Source organism: Bidens hawaiensis, unplaced genomic scaffold (genome assembly GCF_021521415.1).
Source record: "Bidens hawaiensis isolate Kalapana, Puna unplaced genomic scaffold, B.hawaiensis_p1.1 tig00033132_1, whole genome shotgun sequence".
Classification (NCBI taxonomy): domain Eukaryota; kingdom Viridiplantae; phylum Streptophyta; class Magnoliopsida; order Asterales; family Asteraceae; genus Bidens; species Bidens hawaiensis.
In genome coordinates this window covers 113,069-137,481 of record NW_027495665.1, presented here as the reverse complement: position 1 = coordinate 137,481, position 24,413 = coordinate 113,069, and the positions used below count along the sequence as shown (strand labels likewise).

Here is a 24,413-nt window from a genome sequence, read left to right as displayed (position 1 = left end):
GAAGGGTGTTGACTGGTCAATTCGCTTAAAACCCGCTAAAGGGCAAAACAATCAACAAGTTTGACTTTACTTTTTCTCATGCTTCTGGTCGGATTCAATGTTCGGTCCAGAAGACTTTTATTCTCGTAATGTAATTTTAAGGCTACTGCTCAAAATCTGACTTCCGACTCGCTGTTCGAATTCTGGTCAGTACCAGCTCGCTTAAATCTTAAAACAAACATAACTTGAATTCTAAATGTTCGTTTGGATTGATTCCAGTGACAAAAAGTTCGTTTTTACTTATATTATCATATCCTAAAATATCAGATTCTGAATTGTTCATAACATTTAACGTGTAGTGGACGACTCGCTTATTCGTAGCTCGTTAACCGCATTTAGTAAACGCTTAAGGTGAGTTTTATCATTCCTCTATTTTACTCGATTTTCATAAAAAATATCAAAAATAGCAAACGTGTAATTGTGTGTGATTAATCAAATCTACTTGTTATGTGCTTATGTGTTATTGTATTCATTTATATCCCCTTGGAGAGGGTTATCATTCTATTGACCACCGCCCGATTCGCTTGGCAACAGTTTTATTCTTATTTGCTCATGGTTGATTTACCGGCGCCCGATTCGCTTGGCAATGGTTTAATCAACAACTTACATGCTTATGGTTTGATTTCATTGCCGTATTTATTACGTTTTGCTTATTTATCATATTAACATTATTTTGGTGTCAAAACTTGGTGGTAAACTCACTCAACATATTTGTTGACAAAAACTCCATTTTCTACGCATATGCAGGTTGCCTGAGTTGAAGGATGGACACTTAGAAAGACCTTAGGATTATAAAGAATACATACATGGATTTAGACTTGTTGTATTTATTTATTTGAATTGTTTGGTTGTATTTGATTATCGTGTGTATTATTTGAACAAATTAATTAATTAAATATTATCATTTATATTTATGATATTATCTTCGAGCCGTGAGCAATCGGATCACACCCCGGCATTTCCGCCTTAGGTTGGGATGTGACATAATGAGTTTGAGTTTTTTTTTTAAGTTTCATGGTAGTTATTTTTTATTTTGGTTTTTGGTTTTAGTTTTATATAGTTGTTTTGTTTTAATTTCGTTTCGGTCCGATTTCATTTTTTTAGTTTCGTTTTAGGAGGCTTAAATTTTATTCAGTTTTTTGTTTTGGTTTTTACAGTTTTTGTTTTTGATTTGGTTTCAGATTTATCGGTTTTGGTTTTTCTGTATCACTTCAGTTTTTGCTTAGTTTTATTGGTATTTGATTTTATTTAGGTTTTCAGTTTTTTTTTAGTTTTTTTAAATTTAGTTTCGGTTCAATTTGTATGTAGTTTGCTTGGTGTTTAGTTTTGGTGCCTATTGAAAAATGAAAGAATACGAAGGGTTTACAAATTAAGTGAAAGGCTCACATAAATTTCAACTTTCAAGTGGGTTGAAGTCACTAAATCTTTATTTATTTATTTATTTATTTTTGTGATCTTCATAACCAGTAATAATGAATTCGTATTTGTTAGAAAGGATTTTAAAAGCTTAGAACGTTGTGTTTGTTACCTTCATTTTTCTTTTTAGTCTTCGGTGTGTTATTTCAATTTTCATTTATGAAAATGGATCATTTTAGAAACGTTTCGATTTGCTTTGGCTCGGGTCAAAATGAATATTTAAAAGGGTATCAGTTTAGTTATGGTCAACGAGCCAATATAAAAAGGTATCGATTCCGTTCGGGTTTCAACAGGTCTTTTTAAAATCGTATCGATTTGGTTCGGGTTGAAATGGGTAATTCTCAAAACGTAACAATTTAATTATGGTCAAAACATGTCATTTTAAAAACAGTTCGTAGGATGCAAGAGTTTTCACATGAAATGTAAAAACAGTTTTCGTAGTCAGTTAGTCACTATGTTTGTTACATTGGTATATGAATGTTTATGTCATCAACTGTGTTTCTGGTCCAGGAAGACAAGTAGCCCGAATTATTCCTGGATGTTATTTTCTAATTTGATTGCTTTCCAGACTAATGTTAGTAAAGTTTGTTTGTTTTCTGTTAATATTATTTTTTAAAGTGTATGAAGTTTATGTTTTAAAGATTTAATTTTTCTTCGTAAACATTCTATGATGTAAAGTTATTTTTTATAAGTTTATGTATTTCAATACTTTAATATGAATTGCAATTAGAAATCTTATTGATGTCTCAAAAAAATATATTAAAAAATAACTTGTCGTTTGAAATTATGTAAGCGTTTATTTGACGATTTTATATTTCCACCGTGTCGTGCATGGACCAATAACCTAGTTATAAAATATTTATAGCCACCAGTTAATTATGTAATAGGTGACATCCAAACATCAAAAAAATTTAATAGTAAAGGTTTAGTAGAAGAAAGAGAAGATGCATAAAACGGTCGATTGTGACTTTTATTAATGCAGCATGAATTACAATTATATTTGGTAACATCGATAGTAGGAACAATATAAGCTAAATATTTTAAACATGAAAATGAGGATGTCCAAGGCGATGGTGCAAAGAGATAGACTTATTTGAATATATCTGAAAAACCGATGGTAGCGACGTTGAATGGAGTTCATAAATCCCACGTATAGTCGTTGCCTGAAGCAGCATTTGATTGGAGCAGAAGTCCTTGATAAGAAAATTATAAGAGAGGCGTTGGATTCGTATATGATTGTTAATACATAATCTAGAAATGTATATAATGTTTTTGGATATTGATGGAACACAAAGAACATTTGTTAGAATAAAAGGAGTATTAGAGAAATAGATCTTTAATTAACCAACACGAGTAATAGTTAAGAACGAACCATTGCCCATGACAAGTTCATCGGTACCATCATAGAGTTTGTGGAGGGGTAAAGCGTTTAGATCGTTTGTGATGTGATGATATGCACCACTGCCAAAGAGCCAAGGGGCGTTAGATGAGTTGGTGGAAGAAACACCCATCATGTGAGCCTATGGTTTAGTTGAGCCTAGTCTAGGAAGAGATAGGAGTTCCACTTGAGGGTACTCCTTGAATGCATGGCAAGAGGTCAATGAATGCCCTTGTTTGAAACAAAATTGGCATTTACCTAAAAATGGACGAGTAGTGGGTTGGCTTGGAGTTGGTAAAAGGCCATCATTTCTTTTGTGATGTTGAGATTGGTTTATGTTTTTCCGTTGTTTAGGAGAATGATGGTTATAGGCTACAAATGTCATGGTAAGGTTATGTAAGTTAGGGGTGACTGTAGAGTTTTGAGCAAATGACAACTCTTAATAACTTTTTCATGTAGTTCATGAAAGGAGATCGGGCTGTCTCGAGTATGAATGGCGGATTTATACGCGGCTTGATCAAGACGCGAGAGGACAACATCAGTTATGTCCTCTGAATCCATCAATGGAAAGTTCATAAGCAAGTGCCTTGATTGATTACATATAGTCGGTAATAGATTGTCATGGGTTTTGGTTGATTGTTTGAGTCCGTCCTTCAATTGTTTAATATGTCCACGTGAGGTGGAAGCATATATCTTTGAAAGTATGTTCCAAGCATCTAAGGAGGCTTTGGCATTAGTGATGAGATGGACTATGGGGGATGAAAAACTGTCTACTAGGGCACTAGATAACAATAGGTCCTAACGGGACCAAGTGGAGTAGGCGGAGGTGGGTTTGCCAGCATTATCTATGGTTGGTGTAGGTGATGGGTGAGAAGCCACTCAATGAATTTATAGAGATCTAAGCCATGAAGGAGGTCTTCGATTTGTGTTTTTCAGCTTAAGTTTGAGTGATGGGGGAATATGAACGACAGTAAGAGAGGAGTTTGCAATGAAGAGACTGGTGGGGAGAGGTTGGTCATTTGAGTTGGTTGGCGGCATGTTGGATGTGGCCCAAAAGTTTTTTTCGGTGATTGCCGAAAATATTTGCAGGTGGTTGCCGAAATTTAGTGATGTTGGAGAGATTCCCTGGTTGATATCATATGAAACGTTCAACCATAATGATTTTGATTGAAGTTGAATTGGTATACATATACAAGAACTACTCTAAAATAAAGGAACAAAATTAGGTAGTCTAAGTTACATACAATTCAAATATAAGAGGTCCCTTAAAACAAAATTCAAGTCGCCATTTTTAGAACTCAACTGTCTAGTCCCAGTGTACGACAACCTAATTAAACAATAAAAATTGCTAGAGATGGTTCGCGCACATAATGAACCCTTGCGTAAGATGGTGCTATAGAATTTTGTGGAAAAGAAAAGGATGAATTGAAAAGATAGAAAGAAATCTAGGAGAGTTCTCCTCTTTAATGATGACGCTCTTATTTATCTCAATTTGTTGTTTTGTAAATGAACCATAAGGTTCTATCTATTCCCATTCCAAAACTCCCTTATCAATTAAGATCTTTAAACACAATAATTACAACTTTTATTAATGAAGTAAAACCTTTGTTTTATTCATGATATATGACATGTCACTGTTAGTTTAAATAAAATTACGAGCCTTAGTCAATATCTCAATAACAATTCATGATAAGAATTTTAGTGTCAAAACAAAACATCCATGTAATGCATGACATGTTTTTGAGTCAAAATCAAAACATTGATTTGATTTATGACAAAAACAATTTGTTTGCATTAATCTCAAAGATGCAACAAATTCCCATTATAGTTACTCAACTTAAGCAATATTCATTCCAACCACTCAACATCGATTGACCATCCACATCTAATTCACCCTAGCTATGTGTTGAATATGGTTTGACTCGCTATGAAGTTCTTAAATAACATAACACAAACCTGAAAATAATTATTTATATAGCTCATATAAATTCCAATATATAAGTTAAAAGGTTCAGAAAAAAAATATTTTTCCTATTCTATTAGAAAACATTTCTAACATTTTTCCTAACATTAAAGTTTTACACTTTGATCCTCATAAGCTTAAAAAAGTGTATTTGCCAAACTTTACATTCTTAGAGCATTCTCATCCAACCTTTCATATTATGTGAGGGGTGTTTTTATAATTTAGAGAGTGATTTAGGGAGTTGTGAGTGAAGAGTTTTTATATTTTAGAAAAAGTAGTGATTTTTCTGTATATTTGAAAAGTTACTGTTCACCTCCTATAATTTTTTAATATATTTTGAAAGTGGTTGTGAGTGAAGGAAAGAGAAAATGTAATGATAAAATGTATAAAAAGTATTATTTAATTGAAATTAAGAGAGAAAATAAAGTGAGTTTTAGTGTAATTTTTGGTTTGAAGATAGGGGATGGGATGAGAATGCTCTTAGACTATTGTTACACACAAATATTAATATATTGGGTATGTTTGGCAAAACTAGCTGGAAGCTGAAAGCTGGAAGTTAGTAGCTGGTAGCTAGAAGCTGGAAGTTGGTAGCTATAGCTGGTAGCTGTTAGCTGTAGCTTTTTAAATATATTTAGGTGTTTGGCAGAGCAGCTGGAGCTTTTTAGATATATTTAGGTATTTGGCAGAGCAGTTGGAGCTTTTAATAAAACTAATTGGGTGCCAGCGAGGTGCGGCGGAGTGCGCGCACAACCTGAGATCAACCGCATAATCAGTGTCGGTACGTGATTCACTTGATATTAGTGCACGCATAACCCGAATGCAGACGTGTACTTCGTGCAAAGGCAGCAAGCGTGTAATCGTGGCGAAAATCAAGAAACAAAGCTAAAATATACAGTAATTTCAAATAGATAGTTTTTTAAACCAACCTCTTTTGATTTGAAACCCTTTCTGACCCGACACCTTTTTAATCTGAAACATGTTATGACTTGGCCCCTTTTGACCCAAAACCGTATCGACACGAACCGAACTAAATTAACCCTTTTTTATCGACTCGTTTCGACCCTAATTTGGTCTTACACATGACCCGAGCTCATCTAACTCGACTTGTTGCCAATCATAACCGGTAAAAAAGTATATCAATATCATACTCAAATTAAAGAGAATAAAATGCTCTTTTCTATGATGTAATGTGTTTAAAAAAATATTGACGTGTGAAAAAGTTATGTGCTTTTAAAAAGTCAGGGGGTGGTTAGTTTTGAATAAGGATAAAATATGTAACTATTATATAAATTAACAAAAGTTGATGAAAGTTCAAGTACCAAAATTGTAAATTCAATTGTAAAGACTTGTAACGTTTTCTAAAACGTTAGTAGTAGCGTTTAGAAATAGAGTTTTTTCTCATAATATAAAAGCTTCAAGCCCATTGAATTAAACAAGACTTTTTGTTAGGTAGGAGCTTTTTCTTAAAAGCTTGAAGCCCCTAAAAACCCCTAAAAACTCCTTGCCAAACATACCCATTATATAACATATATAAATTCATTGGCAAATGAAAATTCTATCCCACTAGAGATAGGGAAGCATTCCGACTTAGATTGAAGCACCCGCATGAGTGGTATAGATACATCGTCCATATGACCTGCATAATTATGTCTATATATATATGCTGATATATTATTTATATAAGATATAAGATACGTCATATGTTGCGTCATAAATTTATATATGTTGCGTAAATTTGTGTGTATTTAGTTAGATATTGCTATGCACCTATTTATAGTGTGTACTTAATAGCATAGTTATATATACCTTATATTGTATTTTTGTTTCTTTTTTCCTTCTAATTCTAATTTAGTGACGTTCCCTGTTTTTTTTTCTTTTGTAATTAAATAATTTCATTTTTAAAATCAGTCCAACCAGCTAACTAGGGCTGAGCACGGGTCGGTTCGGTTCGGTTATTAGGCGAAACCCAAACCGAAACCGAAGTAATCGGTTATTTGAATATGCAAATCGTTCGGTTTTTCGGTTAATTTCGGTTTCGGTTATTTTCGTTTTTTTTTTCAATTATGTGTTTACATTGCAAAATAAATAAAAAAATGAAAATGCATATTTTAAGCTTGTATAAGAACGTGTTAGAGTACCACAGGTCACATATATATTGAATTCAAAAAACAAAATATAGGCATGTGTTACGTGGAACTATACGAACACAAAGCTACTAAATAGACTTTAAAAAATAAAAAAACATTAAAAGTTTAGTCCCAATCTTCATTCATCATCTTAATTATTTATCTTAAAAGTTTAGTCTATTCCTCATCATCTTGATAATCTTTTTCATCAAAAATCGGTTCGGTTCGGTTTTTTTCGGTTTTATAAAAATGGATAACCGAATCGAAACCGGAATTTCGGTTTTTCAAAAAAACATAATATTAACCGTCGTTAATGCTTCGGTTCGGTTTTTTTCGGTGCGGTTTTTTCGGTTAATTCGGTTTCGATAAGGTTAATTCGATTTTCTGCTCACCCCTACAGCTAACTATTAGATAATTTAGTATAATTTGATTGATTTATTACCATATAACAATCATGTTATTCATCAAACAAGTTAAAAATGCTCATGCATTGTTTGAGTTTCTTTGATATTTGGTATTAGAACTCTGTTGGTTCTTAGGCTTGTAAACCCCTAAGCAATGGGGGCAGTGCCAACAGGGTTCAACGGGCAGAGCCTCTGGCGACGGTCAAAAATTGGACGCATTTTAATGTAGTTGATATTTCGAAATTGTCGCATATGAATATCTGGGGGGTGCATTTTAGTGCAATTGTAATTTCAAAATAAAAGCTGTTCTAACCTAATTTTGCAAGTATGATTTTTTGTCATTTTGGTAATCTCTTTGGTTTTCTTCTGGTTCTCGAATTCACACAAGAATCATGCGAAGTTCTTGTCTCAATGTCCTGAGCTTTATACGATTGAAAATTCGGAGAACCGTCGAATTACTTCAATATGAAAATGTTTACAACTTTCAAGTTATTTAGACGTTATTGTATCTCAAGAATCCCCAACATTAACCGCAATAAGACAATCAATAACCAATAAGAAAAATGTATGACTCTCAAGCTAAAAGCCAATATATATTCATTTTTGGTATTGATGCCAATCCCAGTGTACAAAGCAACAATTTAAATAAAAACCACCAAAATATAAGTATTTAACCGTAATTAAGGCGAAAAATGTCGTTTTGCACATAGAAGCTTCCTTGTGGCGTGGGAATCAGGTGAAACATCTGCAAATATTCCAGCATCAAAATATTTAAATTTATACATATTCTTAGCAGCTTGTTGTCCGCTTGCCTTCTGTTTCAATGTAATAAAAAACTTACAATTATCTGGAATAACATTCAACTTAAATAATATAATTGTATTTATGCATTGTATTTAGTGAGGTACCATGTAATTTTAATCATAATCAAGTCACATTATTTTTTATACAAATAAATCATGATCATCATGATATAGACTTTTTACCGGGTACTATTGTATTAATCATCGAGAATGATCATTGTTTTGTAACGTGAAATGAGAGAAAGGGAGAGACCTGGCTAAACCGAAGAGGGTGTTCTTCACACGTGAGTCGAAGGCTTCCACTAACAAACACTGTGATGCCGCCAGCAAACGAGGAGGGTTGTGTGTCGATGGTACTAATGAAATGATGACATTTGTCAAAAGGCAATTGATTGATTTTGGCACATATATCATCAACACCTTGTAGCTTTTGACCTTCAAAAGTCAACATGGAAGATTGATGATAAAGTGAAGCAAGAGATGATCTATCAGTATCAAATAAATGATAATAATGTTCCACAAATGCCCTTCCCACCATTTCAACTTGTTCTTCCATTTGTTCTTGTTTCTGCATTGGTTTTTATGGATTGGAAGAGAATAATATAATGGTGGTGAGGGAGTGTCGTGGAGGTCAAAATTGGAATATTAGCTGCTGAAATGCTACGCAAAGTTGATCAAAGCATAACACTTTTGTTGATAAATTAATAATAATAAATAATAATAATAATAATAATATTATTATTATTATTATTATTTATTATTATTAATTTATCAACAAAAGTGTTATGCTTTGATCAACTTTGCGTAGCATTTCAGCAGCTAATATTCCAATTTTGACCTCCACGACACTCCCTCACCACCATTATATTATCATTAAAGAATGTTAGTTATTGTAGGTGATACAATAAATAAGTTCGGGTACAAAATGTTCAAGTCTGAAATACGTCAAAATAGGTTATTTCCACTATCCGACTTAATAGAAATGTAAATGCATAAATGTTGTTAGATATAATTATTAAAAACTATATTACTAGAATAAGAAATTGCAAATATATCTCCAACATAAGAAATTGGTAATATAAGGCGTAATACCAAATGACATGTCGTTACTCCCATTGGTGTCGTGTATCACCAACGTTCAAAAATAACAGAGACCACAAACTCAAACGCATACACGTCTTTGGGAGCACAGTTCCCACTAACGGGGGAGAATGATTTCTCCAACTACCAAGAGCTGGAACGACCAATACGAAATTTGTAAATTTTATTCAGATTTAAAAACAACCAAACGATTTACAACGAAATGGGAAGACACACACATCATCATCATCATCATCATGTACGAATACTAACCATCACGAGTTCATTTAAATGGTTAATCGATTGAGCGATTTCAATGAGACAGAAAACGAAAACAGAAAGCGAATTTATGCCGACAAGAAGAAGAGTTAGTTTAATGCAAGCAAAAGAAAGACAACAATAACGGCTCCTTATGGATGAAATTTTACTTTTTTTGATTTGTTTCAAGATGTTTTAATTTAATATATTAGTCTTGTATGTTTTTTAATTTATAAAATGCTATTTGATTCAGTGAATTATTTACTATTATATTACTAATAAATTGTAATTATTATTTATTGTTAGTCATGCTTTATAGAAATTTCTAATAAATAAAATAATATTTATTTTATTATTCTTTTGGATTTATTTAAATTAAATAAATAGAAAACGATTTTGGGATGGGTGGGATGAACTGGTTACTGGTACATGTATTTCCAGTTTTGATGAGATACAGGGCATGATGGTAAATAATGGATAAGGATATAAGTGATTGATCAGGCCCATTGCGAGACCACAAGGATGGATTCAAGTTTAAAGGGTAAAAACTAAAAAGCAAACCCAGTGTATGATGCGCATGGGCCGAAGTGTCGGGTCACCTGGCTGGGCCTAATGCATGCATTCTTAACTTGCATATGTGCAAACTGCAAAGGTTGTTTCCATGATTTAAACCAGTGATCTCCAAGTCAGATGCACCCAGAGTCGTCACTTAGAGCATCTACAACAATAAAAACCGGCACATATCGACACATCAAATTCTAAATTTTTCATAAAAACCTCATTATTTTCTATAAAAACAAACATCCAAAAACTGTTACATCATCACCTACCCCTATAATTATTTAATCTAATGATTTTATAACAAATTTATTTTTATTCGTATATATTTATATATTAAAATATATATTTAAAATAAATAGAAATCTATAACTAAAAATAAAGCATTTAAAAATTTATAAGAATTACTTTTAAAATTTACTTTTGTAATATATATATATATATTATTTAATATTTCCTAAGTTTTGAATTAAATTAAAGAAATAAATAGCATTATTATCTTAGGTGAAAGTTTTTTCCGGATGAAAAGGCGAGTGTATCAAGATGTGGTAAATTTAACCAATAGTCTATTTGAGTGGTTCGCTAGCCGTTAAATAATCTTCTTAATGAATATCACGAATAAATTCTTTTAACCATTTAGTAATTACCATTTCTTTGTGTTTTTCTAAAACTATGTATTTATGTTTATTGTAATGAAATGAAAGTAAAATAAAGATTTCTTTGTTGGTCAGTGGTCCACAACGAAAAAGCAATTGCCCTATTAATTTATTACAGAAAAAGAAGAGTAGATCCTATGTGAAGTTTGCTTATCGTTTGTAACTGCAAACTTTATCTCCAAACATCACCCAAGAACCAAGCCTACAACGATAAAGTCCAACACTCTTTTGTCCGTTAATATCCAGCGAGATCGGACGGGACAGTGCCATATATTTTTTATGAAATAGGCTCAAATACATTTTATTGTTAACAATAAAACAGTGAGAACCAATTTGCCGTTATTATTAAGTTTATTTTTATAAGTGTTTGCTGTTATTTTTTATTCGTATTTGTTAATTTTCGATTATAAGACGTTATAAATATTTGCTTATTTATATTTTGTTGTTATTATTAGATTTTTTGCTTTTGCTGTTATAAGTGATTGTTGGTATTTGCTGTTATTATTTTGTTCTTGATTTTGATTCTTTTGTTGTAATTTTTAGGTTTTTTTCATTGTTATTATGAATCATTGTTTATGTAGATTGGTATTGTAGTTGCTATTGTTTCTTATGTTCTCAATTTTTTATAAATTGTTATTATTTCTTACGTTCTCGTTTCTTAGTTCCTATTATATGAGATGTTCCCTTATATTTAATGGTCATGTATATTGGACCTGGTTGAGTACCTTATACTCACATCATCATTTCTAAAAGTTATTATTTTCTAAAGCATATATTAGGTGAAAGAAAAAACAATTAACAAATATTAGCATGAATGGTAAATGACTTTTAGTGGATCTTAATCACAAGATTTTTTTTTTTATTGTTCTTTTTTTAAGAAAGGACAACTCACACTCTTGAACTCTTAAGTTACATTTTTTTATAACCACGAGACTCAACCTTAACTATTTGAAAACACAAGGGTTTTATCAAATTCTTTTGGACAGTTGGACTAAAAGCCCATCGGTAATCTTAAGATCTTACAAGGTTAATTATATTGCGAAAATGTGCTTGTGTTGTGTTACTTGTGTAATATGAAACATAAGATCTGGATTTTATTCGTTTTAGTTCAACAACATAAAATTTTAAATGTACTAACTAGTTAATGTGACCCATAAGATTATAGTTTGGCCCATATGAGTATGGATAAAGAATAAACCCTACTCTTTATAAAGGCACGAACCGGATTTTGGTCCAAACTAAATTGGTATTATAACCGGTTTAATTTCGATCAACTTAAATTGAAAGTAGTTCTTTTTTTATAACGGTGACTTTCTTATATTTAGGCTACCACACTCTTCAAATTTGGAGAGCCCCGATACCGCACTATGGCCAGACTATGTTGTCTTAACCGGGCCCACGCTGGCTTTAGGGTTTGGCTTGGGCGTTCCCCCGGAAAACCATACCGTCGACTGCCACTTGACAGCCGTTGTGCCACCACAAGGCATAACATACGGTGGGACGAAAACCCGGATGGGCTCAGAATTCGAACTGACAACCTTTGCACAAGGCTCTGCTCAAATCCATCATTGCCAATATCCATCCAAATATGACACAAGTGGGATTTGAACTTGAGACTCTATTGGAGAACCCAAGCCTCTTACCACTAGGCCACAAGTGAGGGATAATTGAAACTAGTTCTTACGCAAACCGATTTGATATGAAATCGGTATCTAATAGAAATAATATTATTTCAAACCTATATAGGAAATGGTTCAACAAATTCAAACTGGTTTGACCGGATTAAGACTGGTTTCAACCGGTCCTTATAAGGAAAAAGCTAAACACAACTCAAAATAAAGTTACAACTTAAATATAATTATATAATTATAGATAAATGTTTACCAATTTGTTGTTATCACAAACTCATGTTTAAACTTAGAATAATTTAATTTAATCGATTTGTAATCGAATGCTAGACAATCCTAATCAAATAGTCTATTTTGAAAATATTCAAATAAATAACTGCTTCTTTAATCTAACATAACAAACTCTTCAGAGTCAAATCAAAAGTGATTAACATAAAATTACTTATACCAACTAGAAGGCATATAAGTATGAACAGCATATCCAGTTTTCCAATTATTCAACTTAACAACTTGTTTCACAGCCCAAAACGAAACACCCATCACACAGATCATTGTCATTCTCTGCATCACGGTACGCTTCATCCTAACAACGATTTGAGTCACGAACGATAACAACAATCCAACAATGGTGAACAGAAATCCAACACAGAAACCCTCTACACCAAACTGCATCCCATTACCCTTGAAGAAGAAGACCAGTTTACTAGGATGATTTCTATCCATTACAAACAACGGCATTTTGCGAATAAGTATGAACATAGATCCCGATACGCTTAAGAAATACACAAGCACAGTCCCGCATATCCAGATTCGTTTATTGTGAAATATAGTTTCACCTGCAATTACCTTTGGGGTGTTCAGTATTCAAATCAGATTCAAAAAACTTGAAATTCAGTTCGAATCGAATTCGGATTTCAAGGTTCAAATTCGTTTTTCGAAATTTCAAATTAGACTATTTGATTCCATTTTAGTTAGCAAATTTAGAATCGAATACGAACTTTTTATTCGACTCAACTTCAAATAATGTATTTTGTTTTTGTTATATGTTATATACACAAACATATTCATAAATCAATTAAAATTTCATCAATTGCTATGAAAATGTAATTAGGTGTAGCAACTTTGATTGACCTATTTAATAAGAGTTTGGATCAATTACAAATATGTTTTATTGTGAGAATTACACAAATAAGTAGAGTAATTATTATTGCACTATAACTGTTAAACTATAGTATTTATTATTACTCTATATTATGTTTTATAACATAAATACTCTAATTCAAAAATGTAATTACTCTAGTTATTTGTATGTTTACTATGTTAATTTTAGTTGTACCGAATCCAAGCCCTTGTTTTATATACTTCTACCTTTTTTTTACAAAAAATTAAGTTCATTGCAGTTTTTAAATTAAAACTATTTATATTGTATAGGCTGAATTTCGAATTGCATTTTGAGTTGGCTATAAATCGAAGTTGTTGAATCTATTTAAAACATTCGAAATTTGATTAGTTAAACAACTCTAAATTACCTTTTTCGCAACGAACGGCATCCACATCAGAAAACCCCCAATCACAAGCCCTAATTGAGTTTTCGTAACAATCGGGGGACGATGGATTGCGCCTATTGAAACCCCGGTTCTGAGATCGATAATATCCGCCATGGATTCAGCTATACCCATACCCGGGTAATCTCCAAGACCGATAGGGATCGAATCCGATTTCAAATCCTTGGCATCAGGCGGAACAATGCGGATATCTGGTAAAGCACGAACACCAAACCGGATGAAATTATGTTTCGATTCACCTAACTCGATGTCGCAGAAGAAGATCTTGTGAAACAATGAGGTGTTCCGGTTGTTGATGATGAAAGATTTTGAAACTAAGGCGAATTCGGATTTGATTGTTTTGAGATTTGGTTCGGGTTGGTTGTGGAGTTTAAGCGCGTCGAAGAAGATGATTAAGTGGAAGGGTTTGGGGGTGGATTTGAGGATTCGGTTGATTAGGGTTTCGTTGAGGTGGATGATGCCGGACGGGGATTGTGAGCGGAGGGAGTGGAGGTCGGAGACGATGGTATCGGCGGTGGAGTAGTGTGTGATGATGATGAGGATTACAAGTGGAATAAGTGTTGGTTTTGTGGAGATTGCCATGGTTTAGATCAGGTGGCTTGTTGTGAAGTTTGAAGAAGATGATGGTACGTGAGTTTGCATGGTTATGGGGTGCTCAATTGTGTAAACGAATCATGTATTGCCACGTGTTGAAACTTATGCTATAGTGTGCTTTTAAATAAAATGTAAAATTGATTTGGTAAAAGTATAAACATCACACGGAATATCATGTCCTCTAATTTAAGATTTGTATAGGTATTAAAAAAGGGAAAATTCTCATAATACACTTCATAGCATTTCATAAAGTAGTTTAGTTTCATCCACAGTTTACAATATATTTTCAAACTACATACCATAATTAAATAACTCGGAACGATTAAATTCTTAGTTAAACGAGTATTTTACAAGCAAGGCTAGAATGACTATTTTAGATTTTGAAAATTGTTAAGACGAGTATTTTGTAGTAGTGTAGCACTAAACCGGTCGGCGTAACTATTTTAGATAAAAAAATAATAATTGTGACGAGCGTTTCATGATTATAACAAACTTGAAATTTGAACTTTGTTATTATTGTACGATTTTTTCTTACTAAAAAATCCAATTTCATTAACAAAACAATCAATAATATAGCTGTCATTAAATTCTTTGCTAGAAAGAGAACAAGTATAGCAATTAACATACCGACGACATTGGTTTACAAAAGAGTCGTCTAGGATTTTTACGCGAAACAATTGTTTAGTTTTTATAAAAGCTTAAGATGATTTTAGTGTTTTAAAATACTCTCTTTTACAAAAATTAATAAAAGTAACAAACTATTATAGTATTTGGTATGCAGAAATGACAGTGGGAATAAAATGATTCATTACATAGAAATGAAAAAAGTAGTGTTTAGTTGCTCAATGGAATAGAATTATTCATTACAAATGGAATCCTATTCAATCAAAACCATTCATTTTCACCCCTTTCTTTTTTTTTTCATTCCATTTCTTCTTCACCATACTTTCTCAACAACACCACCACCTAACAATGACCACCACCACCTGACCGCCACCGTCGTCATTGCCACCACCTCCGTCACCACCACCGTTGCCGCCGCCCTACCATCGCCATCACTACCAATGCTACCACCGCTTGACCACCGCCACCCCGACCACCACAACCACCGCCCACCACCACCGTCATCACCGACACCACCATTTTCGTCGCCGGAGCTACCACCACCATCACCATTGCGGGTTTTTTTTTTTTGTAAAAAAAATATTTTTAGATAGGAGTGTTTTTGTTAATTCTATTTCATTCCTACAATTTTTTTTATACCAAACAACATAAAGTGATAACTCATTTCATTCCCATAAGTTAACCAAACAAGACAAAGGAATGGTAATTATCCATTTCATTCCCTTGTCCATTTCATTCCTTCTCCCATTCCATTTCCCCTTCATTTCATTATCTCTAACCAAACATACCCCTCAAAGATAAGGCATTTCCCATTTTTATAGGAACTTCTGTATCAGAAAGAATGGTATCTCCAATTATAGCCCCCCCATGGGATGTAAAATATATCTCTTCTCACCATCCCTATAGTGTATGAGACAAATGTATACATTTCGATTCGGGTCGTATTATGGTTACGATTCTACCATATATGTCTTTTTTCGAAAATCTATATAAGTCTATAACTAACTAGGTTGTTCATAATAACTTTAAATATAAATACGTAAATTTTCTTTTGAATAACTAAATACTAGCCTATACAAGGATTGAAACATTTATCTCATATAAAATAATTTTTACATGTAAGCAGCTGGCATTTTAAGCAAATTCCTATAAAAATTCATATAAAATTATGTAAGCAGCTGCTTTCATATAACGCTAGCGTTGTTGATAATAATTTTTATATGAATTTGCTGCATAATAATTTTACATATAATGTCGACCAATCAATTATATGTAAGCAGCTGGCATTTTAAGTGTCAATTATTAGCTAGCTTCTACACCTACACGGCAGAAAGTGGAGCACGTGAGGAGGGCATGTGGATCAGAAGGAGAATTTTGGTAACATGTGTCATGTTTCTTCTAGGGAAAATAAACAATTTTACTTATTATAACCAGTTTTAAATGTTAAATTTGCGTTTTCATCAAATGTCAACTTTAAGAATAAAATTTAGATCTTAATAGAAAGAGTAATAAGCGGTTTATGTCCCTGTGAATTTTTTAAATCTACTGTTTCAGTCAAATAGTTTTAAATATTTGATTTTCGTCAATTTGGTTTCATTTTACTTGTAATTAAACCCGACCCCACTAAAGCCGTTAAGTCTAGTTGTTAAACTAATCAGCATGCAATCATGTGAGGGGCGGTTTTGTTATTTTTCTCCCCAAATAAACCCCGGTCTTAACTCGCAAGCCCCCTCACGTGAGGGGTCGGGTGTATTTGGGGGAAAAAGGACAAGCTGCCCCTCAAGTGAAGGGCACGGTGATAGGTTAATGACCAGCCTTAACGAGGTTAGTGGGGTCGGGCTTAATTGCAAGTGAAATCACATGCACGAAAATCACAAACTTAAAACTATTGGACTAAACACGTATATTTGAACAAACCAAAGAGACGAAAACCACAATTCACTCTAATAAAAACTTAGTTGAAGTATTTCCAGCCATAATTCATGCTTCATCATAGTTAACTCTCAATGGAGATATGATAGTATATAAACAATAAAATCAAAAAAGAACATTTTTAAAACTATGAATAATAAAAATGCACCCTTACACGAATAACACATGAAACGAGAACTCGTTCGTTTATGGAAACACACTATGATTTATATGACACTAAAAATATCTTTTTAATGGGTACATACTCTAATCCTACTCGTAAATCTATTAATTTTATCAGAAGGGGGTTGCGGCGCAGTTTGTTACCCGTTTGCCTGCCACTTTATTATAATCGTTTCGATTTTAATAAGAATGAAACAGGGCTTTTATTAATATATAATACCAAAATTTTATCATTATGTTTTGGATCTTATTAAAGCCGGAAACTACAAAGCAAATCAAAACCAAGGAACCAATAGCAAACAGTAGTACAAAGTAGAATTTTCATTTATTTGATCATTTCCTCTGTCCTATCCATTAAACAATGGAAGCTTTCATTGTTATTTTTTGGTATTTTTTCTGATTTTCGGAATCACAGTTTTTTTATAAAACTTATTTATCTCTTCTTCACCAACGCAATTAAGAATGATGTTAGATGATAATTCGAGCCTAATACATTATTATAAAATAAAACTACAAAAGAAGCTTGAAATAATGCTGCGAATATATTTAGAAAGTAGCAAATATTTTAAAATTGGCATTACTAAAAGAATAAGGCCAACAATATCACGTTCTTCATAGTAACATGTGACCTGCTGGCTTTCTACCTCCACCCAGAGGCAGCCTGGATCTTCCCATGCCAACTTTTTATTTATGATCAATAATATATTATTTTCAATAGCTAAAGCTTGAGTTTTGATAATAACTAGTTTTTTAAACTTGAACTCGACTTAGAGTGAACTCGTTGATAATTATTTGTTTACTTTATAATTATAAGTTTGTATACAATTAACATAAAAGCGTATTATTTCACTAGTTTTGTTGTAATTTCATATGTATTAAGTATTTATATGTAAATATTTGTAGGATGCATTAAATAAAAATTATATAAATAGTCAAGCTTCATAGTTGAAGTTTCAGCTTGAGCATATTTATCGAATAAACTCCATATGCAATTTAAGTCGTTTAAAAAAAATAATAATAAATAAATAAATAAACACGGATTTAAACTCCAGCTAAAATTAAGCTTTTTATAAAAATAACAACCATTAGACTATACGTACCGGTGGTTTTGAGGCGTTATCTTACGCTGATGTGGCTTCCATATCATAGTTGACCTCCATTACACCTGATCTTGATTAGTGTGCATCACCATTTTCCGTCAAGAAGTTAACGGCGCCAGTATATAAATGAAATTAATACCCCATCTCTCATCATATATTTAATTGCTTATTCTAAAAATTATGAGCTAGCATTACATATTTTTTAATTTCAAACTATATAAAATAAACTCTATTTTTCTTTCAAAGTAAATAAAAATTGATGACCTACAACCCTTAAACTGTAAAAACTAACAAAATTTAAATTTATCGTTGGTGATCAGTTGCTCAAAGAAAACATGTTTACTTTGATTAAATGTTCCGGTATATATTTTATTGTGTGGTTTTATTATACAAATTATTATGTTTATTGAATACAGTAATAAATATTAAGTAAATAAGAAAATGGATTAATAAATACAATTAGTTAAAATCACTACACTTGATTAAAGGAGGCTTTACTAGATTCATTTTTACTTATGTGACGCTAACATGACATTCTAACTATAAAATTAATTAAAATCACTACATATAGTTTTAGTTTGGCCTAACGGCAAAAAAAAAATATATTTAACAATTAAGTAATTATGAGTTCTAGTGATGAGATTGATAGAAAACACAATTAGATGTTAAAAAAAAAAATTAGAAGTTACTCTGCTGTACTTTGATAAAGAATCACCACAGTTGCATTCTCTTCTCTCTCATATGGTATATCAATATAATATCTATATCTATGTATGTATATAAAGGTCATGAGTCATGAGAGAAGGCTTTCACTTGGTTTTCACAAGTCTCCATCTCCATTAAAACAATGGAGAAGAAAGCTCCATGTTCTTCAACTTTGATCTGGTGCATGCTTGTGTATTTGGCTTTGGCTGCAGCCTGTTGTTCTGCTGACCCAAAATCTTCATTTGATGATAATTTCAGCATCATGTGGTCTGAAAATCATTTCAAAACCTCTGAAGATGGTCAGATCTGGTATCTTTCCCTAGACAATGACACAGGTGACCACCTCAAAAAAAATTATTATTATTTTATTTTCTTTTATTTATAATTTCATATTGTTGTATTAAAATACTTTTATGCTATATTTCATAAAAAGTAATGTTCACGTCTAAACAAATAAAAAGTCAAATTTTTGACTTCCAAATTTTAAATTTTTTTATATGAAAATGTACAGTTGATCTGAATGTTTGAAGGGTTTTAATTTAAATATTATACTGGATTCTTATAATTTAAAGCTCAAATTTATATGTTGAATAATAATCAAAGTTTGAGTTATGAAGTTATGAGGCATTTGAAAATTGAAATCATGTGTTTGATGGTTAAAATTGAAAACAGGATGTGGGTTTCAGACAAAACAAAAGTACAGATTCGGGTGGTTTAGTATGAAGCTAAAGTTGGTCGGAGGTGATTCTGCTGGAGTTGTCACAGCTTACTATGTATGTTTTCTTTTCCGGATCTTTTGACTTTTAATGGTCAAAATCAATCATCATTTATTGATTATTAGAAGTCAGGTTTTTATGATCCAGTTTGTGGATCCAGTTCGGCCGGTTTTGACAAAAATTATAGCCGCAATGCTAAATGCATTTTTAGAAAACGGAAAACCGGTTGGTTGTGTCGGTCTGAGAGCTGTGTTTGTTGGTCTGAACCGATTTTTTTAGACAACTATCGTTTTCGTCCACTTGGTTTGTTTTAATTTGTTATTTCATTCCAAAAGTTTGGAATTTGCTATTTCCGTCCCTATAGTTTCATTTTTGTTGCAATTTTTATCCCTGTGGTTTGTTAAAATATGCTATAGTCTGCTATTTCAGTCCAAAATATGTTAACGAGAAGGAAGAAAATTGCAACGAAATGTAACTCTAGGCACAGAAATAGCAAATTTTAAACTTTTTGACTGAAATAATATATTTGAACAAATCACAATAACGAAAACCGCAGTTCCCTCATTCTTTCTTACTTTTTTTTTATTTCTTCTAATCATTTGTTTGTATTAAAAGTTTTATTACGTTTATATTAAAAAAATTAATTAGTTTGTATTAAAAAATTTGATGTAATAAACAGTTGAATCAAAGAGTTAGGATTTCAAACTGACCGACTTGTTTTGGTTTAGACAGATCGGTCGTTTTTAGTGGTTTATGATCTTTTATCAACTTTTGAGTTATAAAACTGAATTCCTGTACCACTTTTAGCATGATTTTAATGTTTTAACGGGTGATTTATTTTGTGTACTATGTAGATGTGTACAGAGAATGGTGCAGGGCCAACAAGAGATGAGCTTGATTTTGAGTTTCTCGGGAACCGAACTGGCGAACCGTACTTGATCCAGACCAATGTGTATAAAAATGGGACTGGAAACAGGGAGATGAGGCACAAGCTTTGGTTTGATCCAACTCTTGATTATCACACTTATTCAATCTTATGGAATTCCCATCAAATTATGTAAGTTGCTAAATGTTTATTTAAATTGTTCAAATGGACCCATTTTTAAACATATGAGCCAAAATGCAACACGAAAATAATCAAGTTTTGGATCGTCTTATCTAACCCATTTAATAAACAGGTAATGCTAAGGTGGCCAGTTTTAATTAAAGAGTTTGTGTTCTGGTTGACCTATTTAATCAAACGGGTCACGTTCAGGCTAACTTGTTTAATTTAATGGGTCATGTGCAGGTTAACCAGTTTAGTTAAACAGGTGGAACCGTCAAGATGTTTATTGACTCGTTTAGCCTGTTTATACAACCCAACAACCTGATTACGTTTACAAATGGGTTAATGTGTCAACCCGTTTGACCCGCTTAGATATATGGATGCAATGGGTCATGTTCGGGTTACTTGATTTTTAAGTGTGTCCAGGTTATGATAGATGCTTTTGACACAAATGAATACATGACTGTGTCTGGTTGAACAATTCAATTAGCCAACCTGAAACCTGTCAACTAACATGAATAAGTTCCCTACTTTTTACTGTGGTTAAGTTGGTTTAACTAGTGACCAACCACATTTTTATACATGTTTAAACTTTATAAATACTTTTAACAAATAGAACTATTTAGGCATTTTGAGTGAGCTCAACTTGTTTAACTAATCATTAGTTGTTTAATGCTGTTGTTTTAAAACACTATCTTAACTATTTGTTTCTGAAATCGAAACAGATTCTTTGTGGATAGAGTCCCGGTGAGAGTATACAAAAACGCTGACTACGAGAACAACTTCTTCCCAAACGAAAAACCAATGTACTTATTCTCGAGCATATGGAATGCTGACGAGTGGGCAACAAGAGGCGGTCTTGAGAAAACCGACTGGAAAAAGGCGCCATTTGTTTCATCATACAAAGATTTCACTGTTGATGGGTGTCAATGGAAAGACCCTTACCCTGAATGTGTTTCAACCACCACGGAACATTGGTGGGATCAATATGAAGCATGGCATCTTACAAAAGATCAGAAGTTGGATTTTGCTTGGGTTCAAAGGAACTTGGTTATATATGACTATTGCCAAGATACCAAGAGGTTTGATACAATGCCTGAAGAATGCTCTCTGAGCCCTTGGGATTAGATGCATGGTTCATGTTTTTTGAGTTTTGTAATGTAAGATTTAATTTAATCTTTGCTGTTTTGTTAATCTTATAAGTCAAGTTTTTTTTTTTTGAAAACACATATATATAATATATTTAAAGAAATGGGTTACACTGTACATTTCTTGATATAGTAATGTATAATAATGCGCAAACAACCTTCAACTCAAGACCGGATCTGGGCACAAACTGATTCGTGTTACAAACCAATTCAAGTTGGGTCAACAGAATTCAAAAGTCAAAACCAAGTTGGAACCAGTCTTGAGAAGTTCTGTTTATTTAGTTAAGACGAACATGAAAGCATGACTTGTTCATTAATAATGTTCATAAGCCATCATTCATTTAAGCTTATTCATATGGCCGGTTCAGTTGGTTTACAAGCCTACATATATAATAAACAAACCCAAGCTGACAAAAAAGGCTTGAATCAACTAATTGTTTAAAGAATGGATCATGAAACTTTATCGGCACTGAGTACAAAAATGAGCACCAGATGGTGGTACCAAACCTGATATAGATGTTAATATTTCAGGTCAAGCTCGGTTTTGTTACGAGGAAAGACGACAAGATACAAAAGCAAAGACAAGACTTTATAAATTATGATAAACCAGCATTAGGTCACAATCAACAAAGATTCTACAAACTTTATAATTCGAGAAAACAAGCATAATCGAAAGAGAAAACAGAGATGACAAGCAACTGAAAGCAAACACAACACAAGTCTTGATAACGCAATCATATGACAACCACCGTTTAAAAACCATGAATCTTGATACGATCTTTCTTCACAATTCCAGCCTGTTTTACAAAAAAGAATCCAAATAAGTGAAAAACTTTAACAAGTAGAGTGGTAGCAATTATGAACACAATGAAGAGTCATTACTTGAACAAGAAAAGTGGACACGTTTTTCCTTTGATCGCCTTGAAGTTGAATGACCTGTATTACAAGCATGATTAAATTCATCAAACCGAATTCAGCTAATTAATCCCACAAATAATATTTTATATAATACAATAACTAATCCCAAAAAATTACTTTAATATGATATTAGAATAAACGTGACTTACTTGACCAAGCTCTGGATCTTGAACAACAGTACCATTGCAGCAAAATTCCTTTTTAAGGTCTTTGAGTATCTTATTGTAACTGAATTCTTTCTTCAACCCTTGAACAGTTGTCAAGCTTTTCCTACCATTTCGTTGTTGTATACGTATATGAACGTACTCTTTGGACCCTGCACTTGAGTCCTCTGCATTTGCCTCAGCGAATGGATCTGTACAAAAATACCAAAACCACAGAAAAGTTTATATCATTTTAACAAATGTTATCGTATCTTTAAAAATAAAAAGAGCAAGAAGAAACATACCAAAGGCACTTGGAATCTGGAGGTCGATTTCAGACATGAAATATGAGTACTAGGATTTGAAGCAACAAACAAGCAAGCAAGGAATGTGATTTTTGTGTTCTTTGTTCTTCAAAAAAGTGCAAACTGAAATAAAAGTTATATTACCATTAGTAGTTTGAAAAAAAAAATCCCCAAAAACAAAAATGGGCAAAGGTTAAACCTAAACCCTAAGGCTATGTGTTTGTCAAATCACGCCTAGGGCGTTTTGGGTGCCAAATCAGCTCATTAACACCGGCTACACCGCGCCAGAGCGTTAATGTGAGGCGTTTTCAAAGGGGCGGTAATGTGGTAACAAACGTTATGCTGGAATAATTGTGGGGTTCGCCCACTAAGAACCAATCAAACTTTTTCTTTCTGTTTCTTTCTCCACCATTATAACTAGCTAGTCAACGCTAGTTAGACCACGACGCCCAAGTTAATGCGTGTACTAGTTAAAACGTCTCTGCCTACGTGGTAGTGACGTGACACTTTAACTAATATATGCTAGTTAGCCCACAACACATAGCCTAAACAGGATGTTTGAATCAGCTAGATCCTATGAACACCTCCAACAAATCACCCGCTTATAACAATATCAACAAAATAACGCAATTGCAACCCTAAAAAGATGTTTTTTTTTTCAAAAACACAAACTATTAAACCTAATAATAATTACATAAACAATAAGTAGCTTCTGTCACCATCTTAAACCCTAAACCTAATGTTTGAATCAGCTAGATCCTATTAACACCTCCAACGAATCAACCGCCTAATCAATTTCTAACAATATCCACAAAATATCACAATTCATAATAATAACCCTAAAAAGATCTCTCTCTTTTTTTTTTTCTAAAAAACAAACTATTAGCTAGCCGTAACAATTCCATAAACAGCTTCTGTCACCATACCAAACCCTAAACAAGATGCTTAATACAATACCAAACAAAATCAAATAAGGAACAAATGACTAACCCTAATCAATTGAATTTACGAGATCGTTATACAATAGATCTAAACATGCTCGTAATCGAATTGAAAACGTTACCTGAATGAATGAATCGTATAGACTTGAATTGAACCGAATGATGATTATGATTATTAATTAAATTAAATTATTAAATAATACAGG

The 24,413-nt window shown here is 32.6% G+C and overlaps 4 protein-coding genes across 4 annotated transcripts; 1 reads left to right on the top strand and 3 right to left on the bottom strand.

Annotated features, from left to right (window-relative positions):
- Positions 1–7,996: 7,996 nt before the first annotated feature.
- Positions 7,997–8,714, bottom strand: LOC143584472 (nuclear transport factor 2B-like). The gene is made up of 2 exons (XM_077066520.1): positions 8,383–8,714; positions 7,997–8,071 (listed from the first exon to the last, which is right to left on the bottom strand). Exons 1-2 carry the CDS (start codon positions 8,701–8,703, stop codon positions 7,997–7,999), a joined length of 396 nt encoding a protein of 131 aa, XP_076922635.1. The 5' UTR covers positions 8,704–8,714.
- A 5,115-nt stretch (positions 8,715–13,829) lies between these two features.
- On the bottom strand, positions 13,830–14,456 carry LOC143584474 (putative dolichyl-diphosphooligosaccharide--protein glycosyltransferase subunit 3B). Its single transcript, XM_077066522.1, has one exon. It carries the CDS (start codon positions 14,454–14,456, stop codon positions 13,830–13,832), a length of 627 nt encoding a protein of 208 aa, XP_076922637.1.
- A 4,659-nt stretch (positions 14,457–19,115) lies between these two features.
- Positions 19,116–21,911, top strand: LOC143584471 (putative xyloglucan endotransglucosylase/hydrolase protein 8). Its single transcript, XM_077066519.1, has 4 exons — positions 19,116–19,326; positions 19,664–19,764; positions 20,562–20,764; positions 21,478–21,911. Exons 1-4 carry the CDS (start codon positions 19,134–19,136, stop codon positions 21,878–21,880), a joined length of 900 nt encoding a protein of 299 aa, XP_076922634.1. The 5' UTR covers positions 19,116–19,133; the 3' UTR covers positions 21,881–21,911.
- Positions 21,912–22,492: 581 nt separating this feature from the next.
- Positions 22,493–23,391, bottom strand: LOC143584470 (protein translation factor SUI1 homolog 1-like). Its single transcript, XM_077066518.1, has 4 exons — positions 23,267–23,391; positions 22,968–23,173; positions 22,783–22,836; positions 22,493–22,697 (listed from the first exon to the last, which is right to left on the bottom strand). Exons 1-4 carry the CDS (start codon positions 23,301–23,303, stop codon positions 22,653–22,655), a joined length of 342 nt encoding a protein of 113 aa, XP_076922633.1. The 5' UTR covers positions 23,304–23,391; the 3' UTR covers positions 22,493–22,652.
- Positions 23,392–24,413: the final 1,022 nt, after the last annotated feature.